General features: G+C 46.1%; 2 protein-coding genes and 1 long non-coding RNA gene across 7 annotated transcripts in view; 1 reads left to right on the top strand and 2 right to left on the bottom strand.

The window, feature by feature from the left end:
* Nucleotides 1-24,701, bottom strand: part of TAP1 (transporter 1, ATP binding cassette subfamily B member) — a 682,515-nt gene that overhangs the window by 105,165 nt on the left and 552,649 nt on the right. The gene's annotated exons all lie outside the window — the stretch shown is intronic.
* Nucleotides 10,568-14,415, bottom strand: SLA-DOA (major histocompatibility complex, class II, DO alpha). 5 transcript variants are annotated; one of them, XM_084966444.1, is made up of 6 exons: nucleotides 14,245-14,415; nucleotides 13,635-13,695; nucleotides 12,865-13,113; nucleotides 12,150-12,431; nucleotides 11,938-12,073; nucleotides 10,583-11,710 (listed from the first exon to the last, which is right to left on the bottom strand). In XM_084966444.1, the coding sequence occupies exons 3-6, from the start codon at nucleotides 13,103-13,105 to the stop codon at nucleotides 11,707-11,709; spliced, it is 663 nt and encodes a 220-aa protein (XP_084822570.1). In that variant the 5' UTR covers nucleotides 13,106-13,113; nucleotides 13,635-13,695; nucleotides 14,245-14,415; the 3' UTR covers nucleotides 10,583-11,706.
* LOC106504375 (uncharacterized) lies at nucleotides 14,538-22,319 on the top strand. The gene is made up of 2 exons (XR_014809911.1): nucleotides 14,538-14,671; nucleotides 19,864-22,319. It is a non-coding gene; the product is annotated as an uncharacterized LOC106504375 (long non-coding RNA).

Below are 24,701 nucleotides of genomic sequence, written 5' to 3' on the forward strand. Positions count from 1 at the left end.
CATATGGAGGTTCCCAGGCTAAGGGTCAAATCAAAGCTGTAGCCGCCGGCCTACACCAGAGCCACAGCAACTTGGGATCCAAGTCGAGTCTGCAACCTACGCCACAGCTCATGGCAATGCCGGATCCTTAACCCACTGAGCAAGGCCAGGGATCGAACCCACAAACCTCATGGTTCCTAGTCAGATTCTTTAACCAGTGAGCCATGACGGGAACTCTGAAAGTGTTAACAGCAGCTAATCCATGACTACTTTCTCCTCTTCTGTCTCTACAATGTATGTATTAGAACTGGCTTCCTGGGAGTTCCCATCATGGCTCAGTGGAAACGAATCTAACTAGTATCCCTGAGGATGCAGGTTCGATCCCTGGCCTCGCTCAGTGTGTTAATGATCTGGCATTGCCATAAGCTGCAGTGTGGGTTGCAGATGTGGCTCGGGTCTGGTGTTGCTGTGGCTGTGGTGTAAGCTGGTGGCTACAGCTGCTATTCAACCCCTAGGCTGGGAACCTCCATATGTCTCGGATATGCCCCTAAAAGAAAAAAAATGTGGCTTCCCCATAGAGGTAGGTGGTAGAGACACAAGACACTGAGCTCCTCCAAAAATGATTGTTAGCCGACCTCCTGCCTAGTTTTTGCTTCTCATCCAGAGTTGTTATACAAAAGGAGATAATTTCATAATTTTGTCCTTTTTTTTTCCTCTTCCTTAAAAAAAAAAAAAAAGGCAGTTTTCTAAGTTTGCTTGTATGCTTTTAACTCAACGTACTAAGTAACCCCAGGGAAATGAAATCTGAAAAATTATTAACAGGATGAAAGTTATACCTGGTCAGGAAGTCCTGTATCTCTAGCAGAGTGAACCTCAGTGCTCTTGGATGGGAAGTGGAGATGGCTCTTCTCCCAGATCCATGGTTACCGCGACGTAGTGTTCTACGATCTGGATTTGAGAAAGAACAAGCGCCACCCAAGACCCTATGTCTTTGGCTCCCGCGTGGGTACCTGGTTGCCCCTTCTGTCTTCTATAAGGAACTCTCCTAACTTGGCCCCCAGTTCCCTGGGGCTTAGTCAGTGCCCTGGTGCTGATACTGGCCATGAACTTTTGTCTAGATGTCCCCTTAAAATTCTGCATCCCGTTCTGGACCGGACTCCACAATGACCCAGCCCACTGATATGCTGTTCTTGAATCCATCTCCCGCCCCTCAGGCGGATCCCCGGTACTACGCACTTTCATTGTTTCCTTTCATCTCACAAATAGACCTTGCAGCGCCCCACTGCCGTTTAACCTGGGGTTTGGCCAGAAGGAATAACCCAGTGCAGGAAAGAATGATGAGCAACTGAAGGAGATGCTTGAGGTTGAGAGGCAAGTTCAGAGAGCAGTTTTGGGTGGGAGCAGTGGTGCAGGCCTGCTTCGGAGCCAGGTGGAAAACGAAACAGAGAGGACCTTGTTTCTGCAGGTTCCGGGGAAGCCGAGTGAGAAGGGGACAGCCAGGAGACTGACACCTACTGACCCTTACTGGGTTATCTGCCAGGCATTGTCATGTGCACTTGTGTGTGTGTGTGTGTGTGTGTGTGTTCAGCCATGCCCGCAGCATGTGGAAGTTTCCTGGCCAGGGACTGAACCCACGCCACAACAGTGATCTGAACCACAGCAATGACAACGCTGGATCCTTAACCAGCTAAGCCACCAGGGAACACTTCATAGCACTTTTCATAGTGATCTCTAGTCCATGTAATATCCCTATCACATGTGTCTGATTATTCCTATTTTAGAGATGAGGAAACCACTTTTTTTTTTGTCTTTTGTCTTTTTAGGGCCACACCTGCGGCATGTGGAGGTTCCCAGGCTAGGGGTCTAATTGGACCTACGCTGCCAGCCTATACCAGAGCCACAGCAACGCCAGATCTGAGCCACGTCTGTGACCTACACCACAGCTCACAGCAACGCTGGATCCTTAACCCACTGAGCAAGGCCAGGGATCGAACCCACAACCTTGTGGTTCCTAGTCAGATTCATTTCTGCTGTGCCACGACGGGAACTCCCAAGGAAACTAACTTAATGTGCATAAAATCAGAGCTGATGAGACAGGGTAATGCTGATTTCAAGGTTTATATTCTTTCTTTCATGCTCATGTTTCTGTTTATATTCTAGGTATAAGCAAAAAAGGAATTCAGAAGGGAAGTTTAGAAAAAAAAAATTCAGATATTTTTAACTCCACCCAACCGGAACTGGAGAATAAGGCTGGAGGTACACACACACACACACACACACATCTGTCTGTCTATATCTATGTGTCTATCATCTATTGATCTATCAATATCTTTTTTTTTTTTTTTTGTCTTTTTCTTTTCCTGCAGCAGCATATGGAGGTTCCCAGGCTAGGGGTAGAATTGGAGCTGTAGCAGCCTCAGCAACTCAGGATCCGAGTTTCTTCTGTGACCTACACCACAGCTCATGCCAATGCCGGATCTTTAACCCACTGAGCAAGGCCAGGGATGGAATCTGAGATCTCATGGATACTAGTCAGGTTCATTAACCACTGAGCCACGACGGGAACTCCTATCAATATTTTTCTTAATGTAGCTTCTGCCGAAGATGTCACCCTGCTGTAGAAGACTAATTTTTTTCATTGAGCCCAACCAAATTGATCTTAGCTGAAGAAATATTAGGAAGTGTGAAGACGCAAAAGAAGAAATGAAATGACCTTGTTCCATAAGTACAGGTGAGGGAATTCCCAGTGATGACTTTTGCTGGTGAAGAGGAACCAGGCTGAGTGGCAAGTATTTGCTTTGAGGGATTTTCACTCAGTGATATCACTGAGTAATATCTGAATGGTGACAATTCACACCTGCCATCCCTCCTAACCTTCCTTCAGGCTTGGCTTTGTGACTGGACCTTTATGAAGCAAGAGGCCTATGGGAACCAGGCTGTAGCAGGTGGATGTGAAGGAGATGGGGCTATGACCAGGTGCACAGGGGCCATGAAAGGAAAGTGGGGGAGGGGGATAGCTCAGCCTGTACAGACTGTGTAAGGACAAAAAAAAAGGGTGAGAGACATGATAGATCAGGAATAAAAAGCACATGGTTTTGTAAGATTTTGGAAACTTTGTACCTTATTTAAAAAAACCCCAATTCTTATTAGTTTTTATTGCTCTTCTCTGTTTTCTGATTGAAATTGACAACAAACATCTCAAACATAAGTAAAAGTACAAAATTACAAACCATCTTCATATTTTTTCATCTCACCAAGCATCACAGGATGGGAGTTCCCACTGGGCACAGCAGGTTAAGGATCTGGCATTGCTGCAGCTATGGCTTGGATTCGACCCCTGGCCTGGGAACTTCCATATGCCTTGGGTGCGGCTGAAAAAGAAAAAAAAAAAAAAAAGCAGCAGCAGCATATGATGACTGTCTTGTCATCTCATTATTGGCGAGGCCACGTTGGATGGGTGGGTTCACACTCTCTGGGCGTGATGCTTTGGCATGGTGTGATTCTAGTTTCCCACTACCTGTTCTCCTAACTTCTTGATGCGTTCCCTTAATTAACTATCTTGTTAGGGTTACAAAATGCTGACTTTATAATTCTCTTATGTCCTACCTGGCAGTCATCTGAAAGGAAGAAATTTTCTCATCAGGAGAACTATAGAGACCTTCTGAAAAGTCAGGATATATGCTTGTTTGCTTTCGGTACCAATTTTCTTTGTTAGGAATAGAGTAGCATATCCAGCGGTGATAGGAAAGTGTTGTTGTTGCTTTTTGGTTTTATCTTGATTTGATTATCATTAAGGACTCATGGATTTTTATACAATCAATATATTTAGGTGGTGTATAGAAAATATTTTTGATGCTCAAATTTTTCCAAATTTGGCCAATGGGAACCCCTTCTTGCTGGCTGCTTTTTCTTTTTTCTTTTCTTTTCTTTTTTTTTTTTTTCCTGCCGTGTGTGGAAGTCCCTAGGCTAGGGGTCGAATCCGAGCTGCAGCTGCCTGCCTACACCACAGCCACAGCAACGCCAGATCTGTCTGAGCTGCATCTGCTACCTACACTGCAGCTCGAGGCAACACTGGATCATGGGTAGGTCAGGGATTGAACCCACATCCTCGTGGATACTAGTGGGGTTTTTTTACACTGAGCCACAATGGGAACTCCTGCTTTTTTCTTTTGACATGGCTCTGGTAGTCTTTGAGCACTTTCTTTTTTTTTTTTTTCCCACTGTACAGCAAGGGGATCAAGTTATCCTTACATGTATACATTACAATTACATTTTTTTCCCCACCCTTTGTTCTGTTGCAACATGAGTATCCAGACAAATTTCTCAATGCTACTCAGCAGGATCTCCTTGTAAATCTATTCTAAATTGTGTCTGATAAGCCCAAGCTCCCGATCCCTCTCACTCCCTCCCCGTCCCATCAGGCAGCCACAAGTCTTTTCTCCAAGTCCATGATTTTCTTTTCTGAGGAGATGTTCATTTGTGCTGGTTAGATTCCAGTTATAAGTGATATCATATGGTATTTGTCTTTGTCTTTCTGGCTCATTTCACTCAGTATGAGATTCTCTATTTCCATCCATGTTGCTGCAAATGGCATTATGTCATTTTTTATGGCCGAGTAGTATTCCATTGTGTATATATACCACATCTTCTGAATCCAATCATCTGTTTTTTGTTTTTGTTTTTGTTTTTTGTCTTTTTAACTATTTCTTGGGCCGCTCCCGCGGCATATGGAGGTTCCCAGGCTAGGGGTTGAATCCGAGCTGCAGCCGCTGGCCTACACCAGAGCCCACAGCAACTCGGGATCCAAGCCGCGTCTGCAACCTAGAGCACACCTCACGGCAACGCCGGATCATTAACCCACTGAGCAAGGGCAGGGACCGAACCCGCAACCTCATGGTTCCTAGTCGGATTCGTTAACCACTGCACCACGATGGGAACTCCCCCCAATCATCTGTTGATGGACATTTAGGTTGTTTCCATGTCCTGGCTATTGTGAATAGTGCTGCAATGAACATGCGGGTGCATGTGTCTCTTTTAAGTAGAGTTTTGTCCGGATATATGCCCAAGAGTGGGATTGTGGGGTCATATGGAAGTTCTATGTATAGATTTCTAAGGTATCTCCAAACTGTTCTCCATAGTGGCTGTACCAGTTGACATTCCCACCAACAGTGCAGGAGGGTTCCCTTTTCTCCACAGCCCCTCCAGCACTTGTTATTTGTGGACTTATTAATGATGGCCATTCAGACTGGTGTGAGGTGGTATCTCATGGTAGTTTTGATTTGCATTTCTCTTATAATCAATGATGTTGAGCATTTTTTTCATGTGTTTGCTGGCCATCTGTATATCTTTGGAGAAATGTTTATTCAGGTCTTTTGCCCATTTTTCCATTGATTGATTGGCTTTTTTGCTGTTGAGTTGTATAAGTTGCTCATATATTCTAGAGATTAAGCCCTTGTCCGTTGCATCATTCAAAACTATTTTCTCCCATTCTGTAAGTTGTCTTTTTGTTTTCTTTTGGGTTTCCTTTGCTGTGCAAAAGCTTTTCAGTTTGATTAGGTCCCATGAGTTTATTTTTGCTCTAATTTCTATTGCTTTGGGAGACTGACCTGAGAAAATATTCATGATGTTGATGTCAGAGAGTGTTTTGCCTATGTTCTCTTCTAGAAGTTTGATGGTGTCCTGTCGTATATTTAAGTCTTTCAGCCATTTTGAGTTTATTTTTGTGCATGGTGTGAGGGTGTGTTCTAGTTTCATTGCTTTGCATGCAGCTGTCCAGGTTTCCCAGCAATGCTTGCTGAATAGACTTTCTTTTTCCCATTTTATGTTCTTGCCTCCCTTGTCAAAGATTAATTGACCATAGGTGTCAGGGTTTATTTCTGGGTTCTCTATTCTGTTCCATTGGTCTGTCTGTCTGTTTTGATACCAGTACCACACTGTTCTGATGACTGTGGCTTTGTAGTATTTCTTGAAGTCTGGGAGAGTTATGCCTCCTGCTTGGTTTTTGTTTCTCAGGATTGCTTTGACGATTCTGGGTCTTTTGTGGTTCCATATAAATGTTTGGATTGTTTGTTCTAGTTCTGTGAAAAATATCCTGGGTAATTTGATAGGGATTGCATTGAATCTGTAGATTGCTTTGGGTAGTATGGCCATTTTTACAATATTGATTTTTCCTGAGCACTTTCTTGTTTTCTGAAACAAGCTCGCTTTGGACTTTCCCAGGCCCAGACCTGAGATAGGTCACTTCTCTAAGAAGTGCTTTCAGGAGTTCCCATCGTGGCTCAGTGGTTAACGAATCCGACTAGGAACCATGAGGTTGCGGGTTGGATCCCTGTCCTTGCTCAGTGGGTTAAGGATCCAGCATTGCCGTGGGCTATGGTGTAGGTTGCTGACATGGCTCAGATCCCTCGTTGCTGTGGCTCTGGTGTAGACCGGTGGCTACAGCTCCGATTAGACCCCTAGCCTGGGAACCTCCATATGCCATGGGAGCGGCCCTAGAAAAGGCAAAAAGACACACACACGAAAAAAAGTGCTTTCATTGGGTAATGGTAGTAAGAAACCACAATCTGTGCTCAAGGGATGCCCATTGCTCCTGAAGTACCACTGCTTCCATTGTTTTTTTTCATTTATTGTGGTTTCCATGTATCTACATATATAATAGAATATATTTGTACACATATATGTGTGTGTATACATATATACACATATATATTTATCATTAAAGTTGATATTTCCAATTCAAATTTAATATTAGTGTTTTAATTTAGCTACTTTTTTCATTCCTTTTTATAAACAAAAATCGTGGTTCCCAAATACATTACACTGGTAATTACTGAGTTGCTTTATCCTATAATATATATAACCTATTTTCAAAATAATAATTCAATATTACTATTAATGATAAAACTACTGAATGACCCTCAACACTTTAAACAGTGCTTTTTATTCTTAGAATATAGCCCACTGAGACTATTATAGTACTGTTTGCTAATATGAGTTAATTCTTTTCTCCTCCCGGTTTGGTTGTTTCTGTTTGTTTTAAATTTTATGGTTTCTTTTGTTCAATGTTTATAAAAATTGTACAGCATTTATATATTGCAAAAGACAATACTCACTTTTATCCTCGTTGTCCCGAACCCATTCCTCGGCTCTAACCCCACCCCCGCCCCCCTTCTTGTTAGAAAAACAATTTTTGGCTTATCTTTTCAGTGTAGCTTTTTGCAAACTACAAAAAAAATTTTTTTTAACCCCAAAAGTAGCACATGCTGGAGTTCCCGTGGTGGCTCAGTGGTTAATGAATCCGACTAGGAACCATGAGGTTGCAGGTTTGATCCCTGGCCTCGCTCAGTGGGTTAACAATCCGGCGTTGCCGTGAGCTGTGGTATAGGTTGCAGACTCGGCTTGGATCCCTCGTTGCTGTGGCCCTGATGGCTACAGCTCCCATTCGACCCCTAGCCTGGGAACCTCCATATGCTGAGGGAGCGGCCCAAGAAAATGGCAAAAAGACCAAAAAAAAAAAAAAAAAAAAAAGTAGCGCATGCTACATTCTTTTGTATCTTGCATTTTCTACCACGTCCTGGGGAATCCCTGCCTATCAGTTCAAAGAGCTCCACATTCTTTCTAACAGCTTTATGTTTCTCCACTGTGAGGATGCACCATCGCTCTTTCAACAATTCCATTCTTACTGAACACGTTTCCAATATTTGCTATTACCAAACATGGCATATCGCTTTTGAAAAGCAGATTACTCTATAAAAAAATGACATACATATGTTTGGCATTTCCTTCTCCATATTAAACTATGTTTTAGAAGGAAAATATTTCTTGTATTGATTTGTCTTTGATTAAGTTATTCACATTCTTCAGAAGTTCGAGTTTCATGGAAGAGTTTGGGACTCAGCAGGTGCGCTTCATTGTAAGTGTGCAGACTAACAGATTTGACAACTGTCTTTGGTACTTGACCCACTGGAAGTGCTCAATACATGAAAGATAATGATAATAAAAGCAATAGGGCCAGTGAGAGCAGAAAGTTTCTAAAATTTTTCTTTATTTGGGCATGTCTTCAAGGAATTTGAGAGCTGAGTGGACTACATTTTACTCTTCAGTCAGTCCGGTGTTTAAACATTTATTGAGTAACTGCCGTCTTCCAGACATCATGGTACCAACTTGTGTCTGGAGCGGAGCTGGATGCTGCAGGCCCGAGGGAAGGGATGCAAGACCACTGAGTGTCCCACCAGGTCTCAGGAGTGGCTGGGGCTCTGGGGATGAGGCAGCAGAAGGCTTTCAGGGGGCAGAGACGCCAAGGACTCTCCTCAGGAGACAGGTTTCCTCAGGCTTGGAGCCTCCACTTGGGATCGAGTCAAACTTAGGGGTGGAGCCACGTCATTGGGAGCAGCCGTGACCCAGGAGGTGGAAGAAGGAGAGAAAGCCTGACAGGAAGGGCTCCCTTGTGGGAAAGGCTGCTGTCCTTAAACTTACATAGGGTCATGTGATCAGGAGGGATGGCGGGTAGGGAAGTGGGGGGCGTGGGGGTCTGTGGCGGGGCGCGGGTTGTTTAGTAGAGCTGATGGGGAGAGCCCCTGAATTTTTAACACAGAAGTTATGGGTGGGTGATGAGTTGGCTGTGGCTTAATGAAGGAAGCAAGAGAGGAGGAGGGTGAGGTTGGAGAGCCTTGGCCAGTCGGGAATTTAGAGACTATTCTAAATGAGAAAGAAAGTCTGAAAGGGGGAGCCTCATGAATGACACGGTTGGGAGCAGTAACATCTCCCGGGTAATTCCTAAACTGGTGGTCTAGTTGGATACAAGAAGACAGGAGGTCCAACACGAAGGGTGAGGACGGGTAAATCCTGACGAGGATGGCAAGGGGTGGTCCCAGCAGGACACAGTCTCATTGAGGGCAGCGAGTTAAGGCTAAAGCAGACCAAAGGTTCTAGGAGTTTTATCCGAAACTAAAATTGACAGAATACCTGACTGTATAGTGCGGAGCTGGCTGTATTATGAGACAACTTGTGTTTCATTAACAATAGGTGCAAATGGGAGTTCCTGTCATGGCGCGGTGGTAACGAACCCGACTAGGATCCATGAGAAGCCAGGTTCGAACCCTGGTCTCCACTCAGTGGGTTAAGGATCTGGCATTGCCCTGAGCTGTACTGTAGGTTGCAGATGTGGCTCAGATCCTGCGTGACTGTGTCACAGCCCGGCAGCTACAGCTCCGATTTAACCCCTAGTCTGGAAACTTCTACATGCCATAGGTGCAGTCCTAAAAAAAAAAAAAGTAGTAAAAAGATAAATTATGTGTATAAAATAACTTTGTTAAAGATAAAATTGTAAGAAAGAGAGTGGATTGGCAGAGGGGATCTGGAGACAGCCCATGGAGAATCCTCTTATAGAGAGAGTGACTGTGAGAAGCTTGCAGGAGTTGGGGGGGGTGGGTTATAGGACAGACAGGGGATTTAATGTTCTCAGTATATGATCTAGATGATATGTTTATTATCTGTAGTAAGGACTTGCAAAGAAGAGTTTGAAAATATAGAAGAGGAGGTGACTATTGAACGTCTATTTTCTTTTTCTTTTTTTAGGGCCCAGCTCTCAGTAATGCTGGATCCTTAACCCACTGAGCAAGGCCAGGGATGGAACCCTCATCCTCATGGACACTCGTTGGGTTCATTACCACTGAGCCGCAGTGGGAACTCCTGAACATCTATTCTAAAAGAGACTGAAAGAAGTCAAATCAAGAATGCCAAAGCAGGAGTTCCCATCATAGTGCAGTGGAAATGAATCCAAGTAGTATCCATGAGGCTGTGGGTTCCATCCCTGGCCTTGCTCAGCGGGTCAGCCATCTGGCATTGCCGTGAGCTATGGTGTAGGTCACAGATGAAGCTCAGATCCTTTGTTTCTGTGGCTGTGGTATAGGCCGGCAGCCGTAGCTCTGATTTGACCCCTAGTCTGGGAACTTCCATATGCCGAGGGTGTGGCCCTAAAAAAAAAAAAAAAAAAAAAAGAATGTGGGAGGACAAGGGAGATCCCTGGTTGTCTAGTGGTTAGAATTTGACACTTTCACCTGTGCGGCCTGTGTTCAATCTCTGTTCTGGGAATTGAAATCCCACATCAAACTGCTACATACCAGGCTGCATGTTAAAAAAAAAAAAGAATGCAAAAAGAAAGGTTTTGGGGAGTTCCCCTTGTGGCTCAGCAGGTTACGAACCTGACTAGTATTCAGGAGGATGTGCGTTCCATCCCCGGCCTTGCTCAGTGGGTTAAGGATCTGGCGTTGCTCTGAGCTGTGGTGTAGGTCACAGATGCTGCTCGGATCCTGAGTTGCTGTGGCTGTGGTGTCAGCCAGAAGCTGCAGCTCTGCTTTAACCCCCTAGCCTGGGGTGGAACTTCCACATGCCACAGGTGCGGCCTGGCTTTTTTTTTTTTAATTTTGTTTTTAAAGTTTGAGGCAATTTACTTTAAGACTAGAAGAAAACAATGTGAGTGTGAGGGCAGCTATACGAACCTGAAAGATCTGGAATTGCTCCATCGTCCTTGCATGTTTTTTGCTTCCAGTAGCTTCTGGGTAATGTATGCATAGTGGAAAAAAGAAGCTTCTGGTCGAAAGGAGACACTTTTATGATTTTATTAAACACCAAGACAGAGATCGGAGAAACACCGTTCCAAGAATGCATCCTGTTAACTTTTAAGTAAAAGATCAGCAGAGATCAGGGCACGCTGGGGACAGACATATCTTGTGTCTTCTCAGAACCTCTTCTTCCTCTGACAACGACCTGGCTCCTCACCTCAGAGGTGGGTGCCCAGCTGCCATGCTTGCTCTGTAGGATCCTGGTCCCCTGGTCACAGTACTTTGGACCGAGATGGGCACTTTCCCAAGTGTGGGCAGTCACTTGCATTTCCACTTAATTTAAAAAATTTTTGTTTTTGTTTTTGTTTTTTTGGTCGCCCTTGTACACAGCATGTGGAAATTCCCAGACCAGGGACTGATCCCTGCCGCGGCCATGACAACCAAGACCCCTAACCTGCTGCGCAACAAGAGAACTCCTGTTTTTAAGTGGTGATTTTAAGTGGTGACTGGGAGACACCTTGTAGATTATGGCTGGATACCAATGGCCTCTTCATTGCAGAGAAAATTGGGACAAGAGTGGAACTGGCACAAACCTTTCCTCTGCTGGTGCTGTGCAGGACTCTACATCCCTTTGGGACAAATCTGAACTCAGGACATACATGTCATGAGAAATGGCCTGTTCACAAGTCATGCACAAGGAGACCCACGTGATGAGTCAAAGGGAGCAAGACATAGCTGGACTGGCCTGGGAATGACGGCATAACTCCCAGCACACTGGTCAGGCTCAGCGATCGTCACCCTGAATCCCCTCCTCCAGATCCCAGCATCCCTGACACCCTGGGAGAGCTCACCAAGACCCGGCAAAATGCATACAGTACAAACACTGTTTAAAATTTTACTGCAGCTAGCAGGGGACTTTGGGTGGAGCAAGAGTGCATATTGGAGGTGGGGAGGGGAGCTAGTTGGTGCTCCCCCAGAAGTCCTGCCATGAGTACTGGGGCCAAAAAAGGAGGAGGCGTCTAGGCTACAGGTTGATGCCACTGAAAGGCAGCTCTGCCGGGATGCACTTGGTGGATGGTGGAGCCAAGTATTCCGGGCTGTCAGAAACTTGCGAGGAAGCTGGGGCGGAGGGTCTCTCTCACATCCCAGCCTCTCAGAAGGATCATCACCTAAAGTGGCAAAAACCATATGAGCAAGCTGTTTAAGCTCACAATTCTGGGATCCCATCCCTGACCCCCTCCCTCAGAACGGACCCCCTCCCCTCCCCTCTGCTCTTCTATTCCCTGGAGACCACTCGTCGGTGACCTGGCTCCTCCCCACAGAATCTCTTATCCTCCACCCTCATCCTGGGCTGAGGCACCCGCTTTCCTCCCAAGAGACTCCCAGGTCTCTGCACCTGGGGGAGCTGGACCGGCGTCTGCCTGTGATGATAAGGGTGACGCCCACGAGGAAGCCCACCAGGCCAAGCGCCAGGCCGAGGGCACAGACCAGGGTCTCTGTGGTGTCTGGCAGCGGCATAGTCACCTGGGGCTCTGGGAGAGAAACAGAGGGTGAGAGGCACCACAAAGGCATTCCCAACGGGGGTTCTGGGAAGGGTGGGCTCCGTACCCCAGTGCGTAAAGAGCGGCTCGTCCAGGCCCCAGTGCTCCACTTTGCAGTCATAGAAGTCGCCTGCCGAGGGCACGAAGGTCAGGTAGTGGAACTTCCGGAACGAGTGGTCGGGCTGGGCATAGAAGCTGGTCTGGGTCACCCCCTCGGTGACCGTCTGGCCGTTGTGCAGCCAAGTGATATTGATGACAGGGGGGAAGATGTTGTCCACGATGCAGATGAGGACGTTGGGCTGGCCCAGCGCCACAGGGGACTTGGGGAGGACGGTCACCCTTGGAGGCACTAGGAGGAACAGGGCCCAGAATCCCAGAGCTTTATCGTATGGCTGGGCCTTTTTAGGGCTGGGGTTGAGGGATGTTTCCCTCTCTAGGCTTCTGTGGGCAGGGAACCATCTGGGATGGGGACTACGGGGCAGGTGCTGGGGGGCGGGAGGGAGAAGAGATTGAGGGCGGAGGGGGCACCAGGGCCTCCTTATCTACCAGGTCCCTGAGGGGCAGCCCGGGTGGGAGGGGTCCTTCCTCAAGGGGAAGAGGCTGCTGAGCGAATGTGAGAAGATCTAGAACCTTCCTGGGAAAGAAAGGGGCTGAGCACAACAGTCACAGATTCTGGGAGTGGTGCCCCGGAGCGAATAGAGGTCTGTGAGGTGGGGAGGGGGCTTCTCTGGGCCTCCCCTGCCTGCCGGGGAGAGGGCACAGCGGAACGGCCCCATACATACCATTGGTGGCTCTGGTATGGTTGGAGCGCTCCACCAAGACATCCAGATGGGCTCTGATCAGTGCAATGCCTCTCAGCCCATTCTGCGGGTCAAAGTCGGCGAAGTTGCTGAATTCAGGCAGACGCCACACAGCCTCCCTCTTCTTCAGGTCCACGGAGAAGAGCTGCTCCCCATCGAAATCGTAGGTGAACTGACCCGAGCCGTCATAGGACTGGTAGAAGGCTGGTCCATAGGAGCCCATGTGGTCAGCTGTGTCGGGTGAGTTCAGGGTCAGGGGGAGAAAAGAAAAATGTCGGTCTCGGGACATGAGACGTGTTGAGTTTCTGCACGGAGCGCAGAGTCCTCTTCTGACACTGAGTTAGTCCTTGCAGAGTGGACGTGTTGCTGGGGGTGGAAAGGAGGGGGTGGAGGGAAACACAGAGGCATGGGAGCAGCCTGGCATACTGGCTGGGAGACCAGAGGCTGCCCAAACTCACGCTTGGGATTCCCAGAGCTACACCTTGGCTGTGAGCATCCTCCTCTGGCTGTGCTACTGGGTCCTGTGTGTGAGATGAAAGGGTACAAGGGTGGGATGAGGAGAAAATAATTCCGGATAGGAGCAGCAAGGGAGCTGTGGGCCCAGAGATGCCGTGTAGGTGGGTGCGAAGGAAAACATGCAGGAGTGAGAATTAAGATTTGTGACCCAGAGACCAAAGGGATAGAAAAAGGCAGCCCGAGGTATTGCAGAGAGCGATGGAAAAGGAGTCGGAAGTTCAAGGTTCAAGTCCTACCTCTTCTGTCTCAGAGCCTCATGATCAAACGTGCCTCTTCCCATAACTGAGGCTCAGTTTGCTAGAAATTAGGGGTTAGGTGTTAATCAGCAAGATTGCTTTTTAATTCTATGAAATTATTTGTGCCATAGTTGATAAGGGACTACTCTGAGCCCCGAGGAAATACAGACAAACCAGCTGTAGACCCCACAGACAAGGAGCTCATGTCTAGAGCGGGATAAAGGAATAAAGAGCTACCTATCGACATGGTGATAAATTCGGCAGGAGAACTGGACTTGGATGGGCACAGGCTCTAAGCCAGGAAGTGGTAGAGAAATCAGGGTGCTGGGCAGCAGTAGGATGGAGGCTTGAGTCTCAGAAAGGAGGGAGGAATGAGGAGCCACTTGAACTTGCAAAAGCCTGAACGTGAGGCTCGTGTGGCTGGGCTGAGCTGCACCTGTATTTTAGGTCCAGGGCAGACTTGATAGAGGTGAGAGGGATGGGGGATCTCTTGGTAAAGGCAGTTACCCATAAACCAGAGGAAGAGTTCACGCTCTGTCCTATCTGGCTTGTAACCCTGTAACCTGTCGCCCTAAATCTGCTCTCCTCGCCCAGCACTCTCAGCACTTACCCTTGATGGCCCCAGCTTTCTGGGGACTCAGGAGGGTCATCAAGATGTGGAGTCCCAGGACCAGCCCCCCATGGAGGACCATGGCCCTCTGGTGTTTTAACCAAATAAGTCTTGGTTGGTGTGTGCGTTGCGGGGGGGCGGGTAAAGGAAGAAAGCAAAGGAGGAAGAAAACGGAGACTGGGGTGGGGGAGACCCCTGCCGTATTCAGCCAATCAGAGAAATTCTCTGAGTTAGCAGAGCTGTTGCTGGGTAAAGCAGTAAAGAGCCTGGGTGAGAAGATGGGAGAATTCATTGTACCCACTTGTGCCAGGGAGGCTTGGCCCACAGAAGAGTCAACAGGGATGGGAGGGGCTTGAATCAACTGATACCACAACCCCCGAGAAGAGACCTTCTGAAGGGAGAGAAAAGGCATCAGAGCACCTGGCAGGTAGGCTCCAACAAATCCTCTTTCTTCCTGATCCTTGGTGTGAAGACTCCTATTCCTCTTTAAGTTTCTGTGGACAAATTTTGAGTTAAAAAAATAAGATCAACTTTATTTACTTGGTAACTTTAAAGGGAACTGCTGGATACACAATATCCAGTAAAAATCCTCCAAACCTTTAAATGACAAAATATATAGGGATTTTTTAAAATGTACGAGGTTTTTCTTAACTTCTAATTCAACTGCATTATAATCCAAGAATCTTGTCAGTGTGATACATCTTAGAAACTTATCAAGACTTGCTTTATGGCTTGGAATGTTGTCAATATTTGCAATATTTCACATTGTACTCTAATTTTTTTCTTCTGTTCTTTATTTCTTTTCTACGGCTGCACTGGCAGCATATGGAAGTTCCTGTGCTACGGGTCGAATCAGAGCTACAGCTGCTGGCCTAAGCCATGGCCATAGCAACACCCGGATCCTAGCCCCATTTGCGCCCTGGACTGCAGCTTGTGGCAACGTCAGATCCTTAACCCACTGATGGAGGCCAGGGATCAAACCCAAATCCTCACGGACACTATGTCAGGTTCATAACTGCTGAGCCACAGCGGGAACTCCCACACCTAGAACTTCTACATAGTTTTCCCTATATGCCCTATTCGTTTTTTCGTATAAGAGCTTATCTTATTTTTTCGTAAATGGATTTTCCATGCTCGTTTTAAGTGGCTAGTCTATATTCACTAATACCTCTTCTTTTAAGGACACATGTGGGCCTGTTGTTTTTCTTTTGAGGTGGTAGTACTCCTTAAAGGGAGGGAGTTATTATTTTGGCTTGTGAATCGGGAAGGGCCAGAGGGGAAGTGAGAAACAGGAAATGGCCTTCTCCTCCAGCCGCCCTGTATACGTAATGTAATGTGATGAACACACACAGGTTCCTGTATCAAATTCTCATAGCACCTAATTTCTAGTTCTAACTCACCACCAAGCCCATGTGAAGTAGTTTATGTTAAAATCCCCCAAATTGGATTGTGATGATCATTGTATAACTACAGATGTGCTAAAAAAAAAAAAAAAAGAAAAGAAAAATCCCCCAAATTGAGACACATGCTCATCAGTATCCCCATATTTTTCTCTGGACCCTGAGGGAGAGAGAGGGCCTTGATCCGCAATTGGGATTCAGACACCATAAAACCAGCTCACACACTGGGGACTCCAAAGGTGCTCGCAGGGGCCCCTGAAAGAAGATGGGAGGAAGAGAGGAAAGCCTGGCAGGTGGGGGTGGGGATATCAGAATAGTGGCTACGATACAGTATGACATGGTGTAAAAGAAGATATTGAGGGAGTTCCCTGGTGGCCTAATGGTCAGGGCTCAGCACTTTCATCACTGCAGCCTGGCTTCAATCCCTGGTCTGGGAACTGAGATCCCACAGCTAGCTGCTGTGTGGGGAGGGGTGGGGGAAATTACCTGGGAACTTCCACATGCCACAGGCGTGGCCAAGAAAAAAAGGAAAGAAATTAATTCCATGTATCCAAAATATGCAATTAAACAAACATGGGGATGAAAATATAAATAGGAGTTCCCGTCGTGGCGCAGTGGTTAACGAATCCGACTAGGAACCATGGGGTTGTGGGTTCGATCCCTGGCCTTGCTCAGTGGATTGAGGATCCGGCGTTGCCAGAGGGCTATGGTGTAGGTTGCAGACACGGCTCGGATCCCTCATTGCTGTGGCTCTGGCGTAGGCTGGTGGCTACAGCTCTTATTCGACCCCTAGCCTGGGAATCTCCATATGCTGAGGGAGCGGACCTAGAAAAGGCAAAAAGACAAAAAAAAAAAAAAAAAAAAGAATAAAAAAGAAAGAAAATATAAATAATGGAGGATTAAGTTCTCCATGAAAACCTATGTAGTAAAAGTAGTACCTAGGAATTCCTGTCGTAGCTCAGCTGAAACGAATCTGACTAGCATCCGTGAGGACACAGGTTTGATCCTTGGCCTCGCTCAGTGGGTTAAGGATCCAGTGCTGCCGTGAGCTGTGGTGTAGGTTGCAGCCACGGCTTGGATCCCAAGTTGCTGTGGCTGTGGTGTAGGCCGGCAGCTGTAGGCCCCTGGGAACCTCCATAGGGTGCAGCCCTAAAAAACAAAAAAAAGATTAAAAAAAAAAAGCAGTGCCTAAAAGGAAACATCTAGCTTTTAAACAAATTTCTTAGGAACATAAAGCCTTAAAGCAAATGAGGTAATTATTACCATTAAGAGAACGGAAAATTAGATAAACCATAAAAGCAAAAAAACAAAACAACAAAGAAAAAAAAACTAAACTAAATAATAAAGACAGGGAAGAATTGGGGAACTAGAAAATGAAAAAATGAAAAACAATGAACTTTGCAGAACAGACACTGACTCCCGGACTTTGAAAAACTTATGGGTTCCAAATGAGACAGGTTGTGGGGGTCGGGGGATGCACTGAGGGTTTGGGATGGAAATGCTGTAAAATTTTGTTGTGATGATTGTGGTACACCTATAAATGTAATAAAATTCATTAAGTAATTACAAAAATAATAATAAAGACAGGGAAGAATTAGGGAAGTAGAAAAAGAAAAATAGGGATAAACAAATCAAATTTTGCTTCAGGAGTTCCCATTACGGCCCAGCGGAAATGAATCTGACTAGGAACTGTGAGGTTTTGGGTTCAATCCCTGGCCTCACCCAGTGGGTTAAGGATCCGGTGTTTCGGTGAGCTATGGTATAGGTCGCAGACGTGGCTTGGATCCTGTGTTGCTGTGGCTGTGGCATAGGCCAGTGGCTACAGCTCTGATTGGACCCCTAGCCTGGGAGCCTCCATATACTGTAGGTGTGGCCCTAAAAAGACAAAAAAAAAAAAAAAAAATTGCTTCAAAAAGAAGTTTAAAAAGGCTGATGACCCCTCTGGCAAGACTGTCATAGATCAGGAATGAAAAGGAGAAAGAATTAAATATACAGACTTCGTTCGTTTGTTTATATACAGACATTTTTAAATGAAAACACTTGTTATAATCAACTCTATGCCAATAAGCCTGAAATTTTAGATAAAATGTATACATTTCTAGAAAGATATAAAAGTCAAAACCACAGGGAGAAATAGAAAACTAAGAGAGGGAGTTGCTGTTTTGGTGCAGCGGAAACAAATACAACTAGTATCCATGAGGATTCGGGTTTGATCCCTGGCCTTGCTCAGTGGGTCAGCGATCCTGCATTGCTGTGGCTGTGGTGTAGGTCTCAGATGATGCTTGCATCCCACTTTGCTGTGGCTGTGGCATAGGCCAGCAGCTGTAGCTCGGATTCAGCCCCTAGCCTGGGAAATTTCATATGCTGCCTTGAATTGGGAAGAACCCCTTTCCAAAGGCCCCTGTCCTGATAAAACTGCAGTTGGGTCCGTCTAACCACATTTCGAAAACAAATCATTCCTCTCTTATATATGTTGTTCTAGAATGTACAAAGGATGAACACAATAATAAGCATATTTATCGAGGACTTACAATTTCTCCATTAACTCAATGAATCTTCACGCCCCCAGGTACAGCATTATTTTGTGTATTAGGAAACTGACCACAGAGATTAGGTAACTGTCCCCAAGGTAACACAACTCTTGTAGAAGCAATATTAGGAGTTCCCATCATGGCTCAGTGGAAACGAACCTGACTAGTATCTATGAGGCCGTGGCTTCAATCCCCGATCTTGCTCAGTGGGCTAAGGATCCGGTGTTGCTGTGAACTGTGGTATAGGTTGTGGATGCGGCTCAGATCCTGTGTTGCTGGGGCTATGGCTATAGAGCAGCTATAGCTCTAATTGGACCCCTAGCCCGGGAAATTCCATATGACATAGATGTGACCCTAAAAAAAAATAAGAAGAATAAGGGAAAAAGAATAATAATAAAAAAACAAACAAACAAAAAAAGAAGAAGCAATACTGAATTGTCCTCCCACCCCTCTATCATAAGACCTTAGTATCCTTGTAGGACCAGATATTATTATTATTATTATTTTCAAATGAATGGACATTTTTTTGTTGTTGTCTTTTTTAGGGCCGCTTCCTGCGGCATATGGAGGTTCCCAGGCTAGGGATTGAATCGGAGCTGCAGCCACCGGCCTATGCCAGAGCCACAGCAACGAGGGATCCGAGCCTCGTCTGTAACCTACACTACAGCTCACAGCAACACCGGATCCTTAACCCACTGAGCAAGGGCAGGGATCGAACCCGAAACCTCGTGGTTTCTAGTCGGATTCGTTAACCACTGTGCCACGACGGGAACTCCCAGATATTATTATTATTATTAAACGATTATAGGCTCCGTGATAGTCTCCATTCTACATTAGAAGACTTTAAGTCACTTCAGGTTAAAAAAAAAAAAAAGGTGGGATGTAGCAGAAAGGGGGCTTCACAGCCAGGAAATATCATTCTTAACCTGTGTCTGACCACTTTAATATAATGCATTCTGTTCCCAAGAGCAAACCTAAGTTGAATAGATGCTTTTATTCAATTAATCAAACATTTATTTAACTACTTCAAAAACTCTCTGATATTTGTTTCTAAGGCATTTTATATGTTATGCTCTCATTTCCCCTCACAGAGGAGCACCTGAGAAGGCAGGTGCTACCATCCCCATTTCAAAAGTAAAGAAACTAGGAGTTCCCGCTGTGGTGTAGCAGGTTAAGGATCCGGTGTTGTCTCTGCAGCAGCACGGGTTTGATCCCTGGTCTGGGAACTTCCATGTGCTGAGGGTGCAGCACCCCCCCAACCCCCCGCCCCGGCTGCCAAAAAAAGTAAAGAAACTGGCCCAGAAAAGACAAGTGCTTACTTTTCCACGGCACTTACTTTTCCACGTGCACTTACTTTTCCACGGCTTATTTGGTATTAAATCTGAGAGAAGGAATCCCTGTTGTGGCTCAGTGGGTTAAGAACCCGACTAGTATTCATGAGGATGCAGGTTAGATCCCTGGCCTCGCTCAGTGGGTTAAGGATCCTGAGTTGCCCCAAGCTGTGGTGCAGGTCCTAGATGAGGCTTGGATCCAGCATTGCAGCGGCTGTGGCGTAGGCTTCAGCTGCAGCTCTGATTCAAGCCCTAGCCTGAGAACTCCCATATGCTGAGGGTGCAGCTATAAAAAGAAACAAGCAAAACAAAACTGAGAGACCCTCATTCCATCCTTTATACGTTTATACCTCTGAGGTCCAGCAGACTCTCGCAAGGAGAAAACACACATCAGTCACACTGCGTGATGGCTCGTGCAGCTCCCAGAACCAATTCAGAATCCTGTGTGGACAGTCTACCCGCTGGAGGTCTTTAACACCACTTTGGACTTGCTCTGTCTCAGGCCACATCCCTGCCGGAGGAACTGGCGGTCACCGTGGAGGGGGAATGACATTTCTGGGATCTATTTCAGGGCAAGGAAAACCAACCAAACAATCAATCAAAAACCCCAAACCCTCTGAGTCACTCAATTGCTCAAAATGAGAATCCCTCTTCTTATTTTGTCTTCAGTGAATTTTACACTCTGAAGAATCATGTGCTTTATGCCAGACTTCTGCTTGGAGAGCGATAATTCCTGCTTATTGCTTTCTTTTTTGGAATCTGGCCACACCTTGGGGTTATAGGAGGCGGTCCAGGCGTGTTACCTCTTATGTTTGGAGGGAGGCCCATGGACTGAGAGCTGCTCTGACTGCAATTCTCTTGGCCCCGGCCTTTCCCAGTGGCAGGATGGTGGTCCTGCAGGTCACTGGTGGCAGTTGTGATGATGTCCTTAAGAGATGCTGAGCTCCCCTTTGGCTCAGGGCAGAGACAGCCCAGTAAGGGCAGAGCTGCTGCTCTCGGAGGTCCTGGCTCAGGGGAATGACCCTGGTGGGCTCTCCTGGGTGGGCCCACTGTCTTAGTAAGGCTTTGGGGCTTCGATGTTGTCCAGGGGCCACTATTCCCACCAGAGAGAGAAAGAGAGCCGGGCATGTGTCTGTTCGGCACAATGGTAGCTGGTGGTCTGAAACGACTCTTGAGGGACACGGTTCTCACAGAGGGGACATCAAGAGAACATTTCAGCATCGAAATGTTGCTGAAACAACATCCTGGACAATGTAGATCCCAAGGTCACGCTGTAGGATCAGTGCTCCAAGGAGAGGTCCCTTCAACAGAACCACACAGGAACCCCATTCCAGGAACAGTGATGGTCTGAGGAGGGGGGTGGGGTGTGGGGGGGTGGGTTAAGGCCAGCAGCTGATTGTCCCCCCATATCGGGAACCAGACCAGAGCACATCAGGATAGGTTCTGCGAGGAAGCGGGAAACAGGAAATGGCCTCTTCTAATTTCAGTTCAACCCCAAAACCAGGTGTGAGAGGATCGGTGAGGTTGTTTATGTTAAAATTCCCCAACTGGAGTTCCCCCTGTGGCCCAATGGGATCACCGGCGTCTCTGCAGCCCCAGGATGCAGGTTCAATCCCTGGCCGGGCACAGTGGGGTAAAAGATCTGGTGTTGTCACAGTTGTGGCAGAGGTTCTAATCCCTGGCCTGGGAACTTCTGTATGCCATTGGGCAGCCAAAAAAAAAAAAAAAAAAAAAGAGGAAAAAGTAATTCCCCAACCTCCCCAACTGCATCCATAAAACCAGCTCTACTTCTTTCTGAGAATCTGCTTCTCCCAGGTTCCCTCCCTGACTTCCGGTGGTGATAAGCAACCAAAACTCTCAAATTCTTCCTCTCAAATGCCATCCCATCACACCCCTTTCTCAGATAGAAGTGGGGGGGTAAATTCTTGAGACATTTCTCACTCAAACGAGCAGAGACTTGAACAAGGGCAGCTCAGGTGTAGATCTCGTGTCCACAGATGAGAGAAGAAATGGAGAAGCTTGAATCAGAGAGCAGGAAGGGGCTATGGAAGTGGCGGGGGAGGCAGGACCGTGTCCTATAGGAAGTGAGAAAGGCAGTAGTGCAGGATGAGCGCTGGAGAAGCTGCTCTGGGGAGCAGGGGTGGTGGTGGGCATTGCTATGGATACATTGGAAATTGGGGCTGGAGGCTCCTCTGGGGGGAATGGTGAGCAGGGTGGTGGGTGACGAGAAGGGGTGGGGTGAGGTGCAGAGGCCAACGGATTCAGATTAGTAAGAGAAAAGATGGGGTCCCCCTGCCATGTGAGAGAGACTCATGGCAGGGAGAGGATGGCCTGGAGCTCTCTGACCGGTTTTGAAGCTGAGGAGCTCATTGCTCAGTGTGATGTGGAGTCCCGGGGACTTGGATCTGTGGGGCTGGGAAGCTGCCTCTGTTGCCTTCTCAGGCTTCCAGCTTCTCAGGGCTTCCTCAACTTGCAACAGAGCAGAAGACCTGGTGAAGCTGAAATTGTTGAGAAGACAGTAGTGACTATTGGGTCCTAAAGAAAACTGTGTAGAAAGGAGACATCCGACCAGAGGAGGCAGCAGATCTGCGGCTCTAACAGCCTTGAAAAATCCATTGTTCTTGACATTCACCATCCTGATATTTAAACCCTGGGACTCGGCCCTATCACACCACCTGGGTAGCAGCAGAAGCCTGGGAATTTCGACTCTTGTTTACTCTGTTTCTTCTATCTCCCTTTCCCAAGTGAAAGAAAAGGTGAAAAGAAAGAAACTATCGGTATTAAGTTAATAAAAGCTCCTTTTCAAGCATTAAGGCCATGCCCCAAGGGCAGCTCCTTTGAGCCACTTCTGAACAAACTGGGGCTCTGTCCTTTGTGTTTCTTTTGGCTCCGTGTTAATCTAACCCATCATGCTTGACAAGGGAACCCAGGACTCTAACCTCCAGTGAGCGGGGCCCTAGGTTCTAGGTCTTATTTATATCATCCTACTTAATTTTAGCAGGAGTCATTGAAGGTAAGAAAAAAGAATCCTTTTTTATAGGTAAAATAGTTGAGACTCTGAGACATTGCTTTACTTGCTCAAGGTCACACAGCTGGTCTGTGGACGTTCTTATGACACTGCTCTCATTGCCTTCCTTATATCCTACAGTAATTACATATCCTTAATATGTCCTGGAAAGATGATTTATGTGACATCAGAAGTGTTCAAACTCCAGAGTTCCTGCTGTGGTGCAGTGGGTTAAGAATCCGATTGCTGTAGGTTAAAGGATCCATTGTGTATGTCGAAGCTGTGGCTCGGATTTGATCTCTGGCCTGGGAACCTCCACACGCCATGGGCTGCCGTGTGTGTGTGTGTGTGTGTGTGTGTGTGTGTGTGTGTGTGTGTGTGTATGAGAGACAGAGTGGGAGGGAGAGAGAAAGTTTTCAAGCTCTGATCTAGAAATTTCAGACATTTTCAAGAGTTTCACAAACTCCTTAACAATTTTTAAATGTTGCTAACAATCATACTCCCAATAGCAACAAAAAGTATGAAATACTTAGAAATAAACTTAACCAAAGAGATGAGAGACTTTTACACTGAAAACTATAAAACTGATGAAATAAAGCAGAGGAGACACAGATAAGTGAAAAGACACCCATATTCATGGATTGGAAAAATTGATATTGTTAAAATGGTCATACTCTCCAAAGTGGCCTACAGATTCCATGCCATCTCTTTCAAAATACCAATGGCATTCTTTACAGAAATTTTTTTAATGCTAAAATTTATAAGGAATGACAGAAGTCTTAATAGCCAAAGTAAGAGGAACAAAACTGGAGGTATCACACTTCGTAACATCAAAATATATTACAAAGCTACAGTAATAAAAACAGTACTATACTAACATAAAAGCAGACATAGACCAGGAGTTCTCTGGTGGCCTGGCAGTTAAAGTATCCAGCCTTGTCATTGTTGTGGCTCAGGTCACTGCTATGGCACAGGTCTGATCCCTGCCCCAGATGTGAAAGAGAAGTTGTAATTTTTTTTTTTTCTTTTTAGGGGTTTACCTGTGGCATATGGAGGTTCCCAGGTTAGGGGGTCTAATCAGAGCTACAGCTGCTACAGAGCTATGCCATAGCCACAGCAATGCCAGATCCAAGCTGCATCTGTGACCTACACCATAGCTCATGGCAACACCAGACCCTTAACCCACTGATCGAGGCCAGGGATTGAACCCTCAACCTCATGGTTACAAGTGGGATTCGTTTCCACTGCACCACAACAGGAACTCCAGAAGTTGTAATTTGATATATTCACTGTTATCCATCTTGGTTTAAAAAAAAAAAAAGTCCACTTTGTACACAAAGAATTTCACAACCAAGGAGTTTGACTGTGAATAATCATCTCATTGACGGCCCTGCTAAGATGAGTGAGGCTTTGTGATTGGGGATTTTGAGAGGAAAGAAACAAACCTTGGCAGCAGAGGACTGTGAAACCAGTGTTCATAATGCCTAGTGGTTAATTTAATACTATCTTGAGTCATAACTAGAAGGAACTTAGTTTAAAAGCCTTTTTTTGGCGGGGTGGGGGGGGCGGTACCCACAGCATGTGGAAGATCCCAGGGCCAGGGATCAAACCCGTGCACCATAGCAGCAACCTGTGTCATGGCAGTCACAAAGCTGGATCCTTAACCCCCTGAACCACCAGGGAACTCCAAAAGCCATTTTAACTGTTATCTTGGAGTGCTGAACCTTTCATCCTCTGCTTATGAAGCAGAACCAATAGATTAATATAGGGTTTGACAAAAAGAAGTTCTCCCTGTTTTTCTGTTTGGCCAAGAATTCCTCCTAATATGGTATCATCAGAGTAGAGTCATAAAGCTGTGGATTAATGCAGAATTTTAACCATCAAATCAGGTTTTGAAGCTTGCCCTCTTGCAGGTAGAGAATTATCATAAGGAAACATAGAAGGTAAACAGTTTAGTACTTCTTTTCTTCCCATTTTTTATTGGGCAACTGTAGGAAATTAAAACCGTGAGGCGGTTTTAAATTCTTATGAGAAATGTTTCAGGATTTTTGAGGAAAACATCAGATTATCCATCACCAAGAACCTGAATTTTAAGTGTTCCTTAAAGCCAAAGAATATGAAATAGGATCCCATCTCCACCTAGTGGTCATCAGTGGAATTTAGACTTGGGTGAAGAAATAAGGGAATT

This window comes from Sus scrofa, chromosome 7, assembly GCF_054392235.1.
Source record: "Sus scrofa isolate SSC_HxYL_T2T_F1_AM1 chromosome 7, Sscrofa_HxYL_maternal_Yorkshire_Landrace_v2.0, whole genome shotgun sequence".
NCBI lineage: Eukaryota > Metazoa > Chordata > Mammalia > Artiodactyla > Suidae > Sus > Sus scrofa.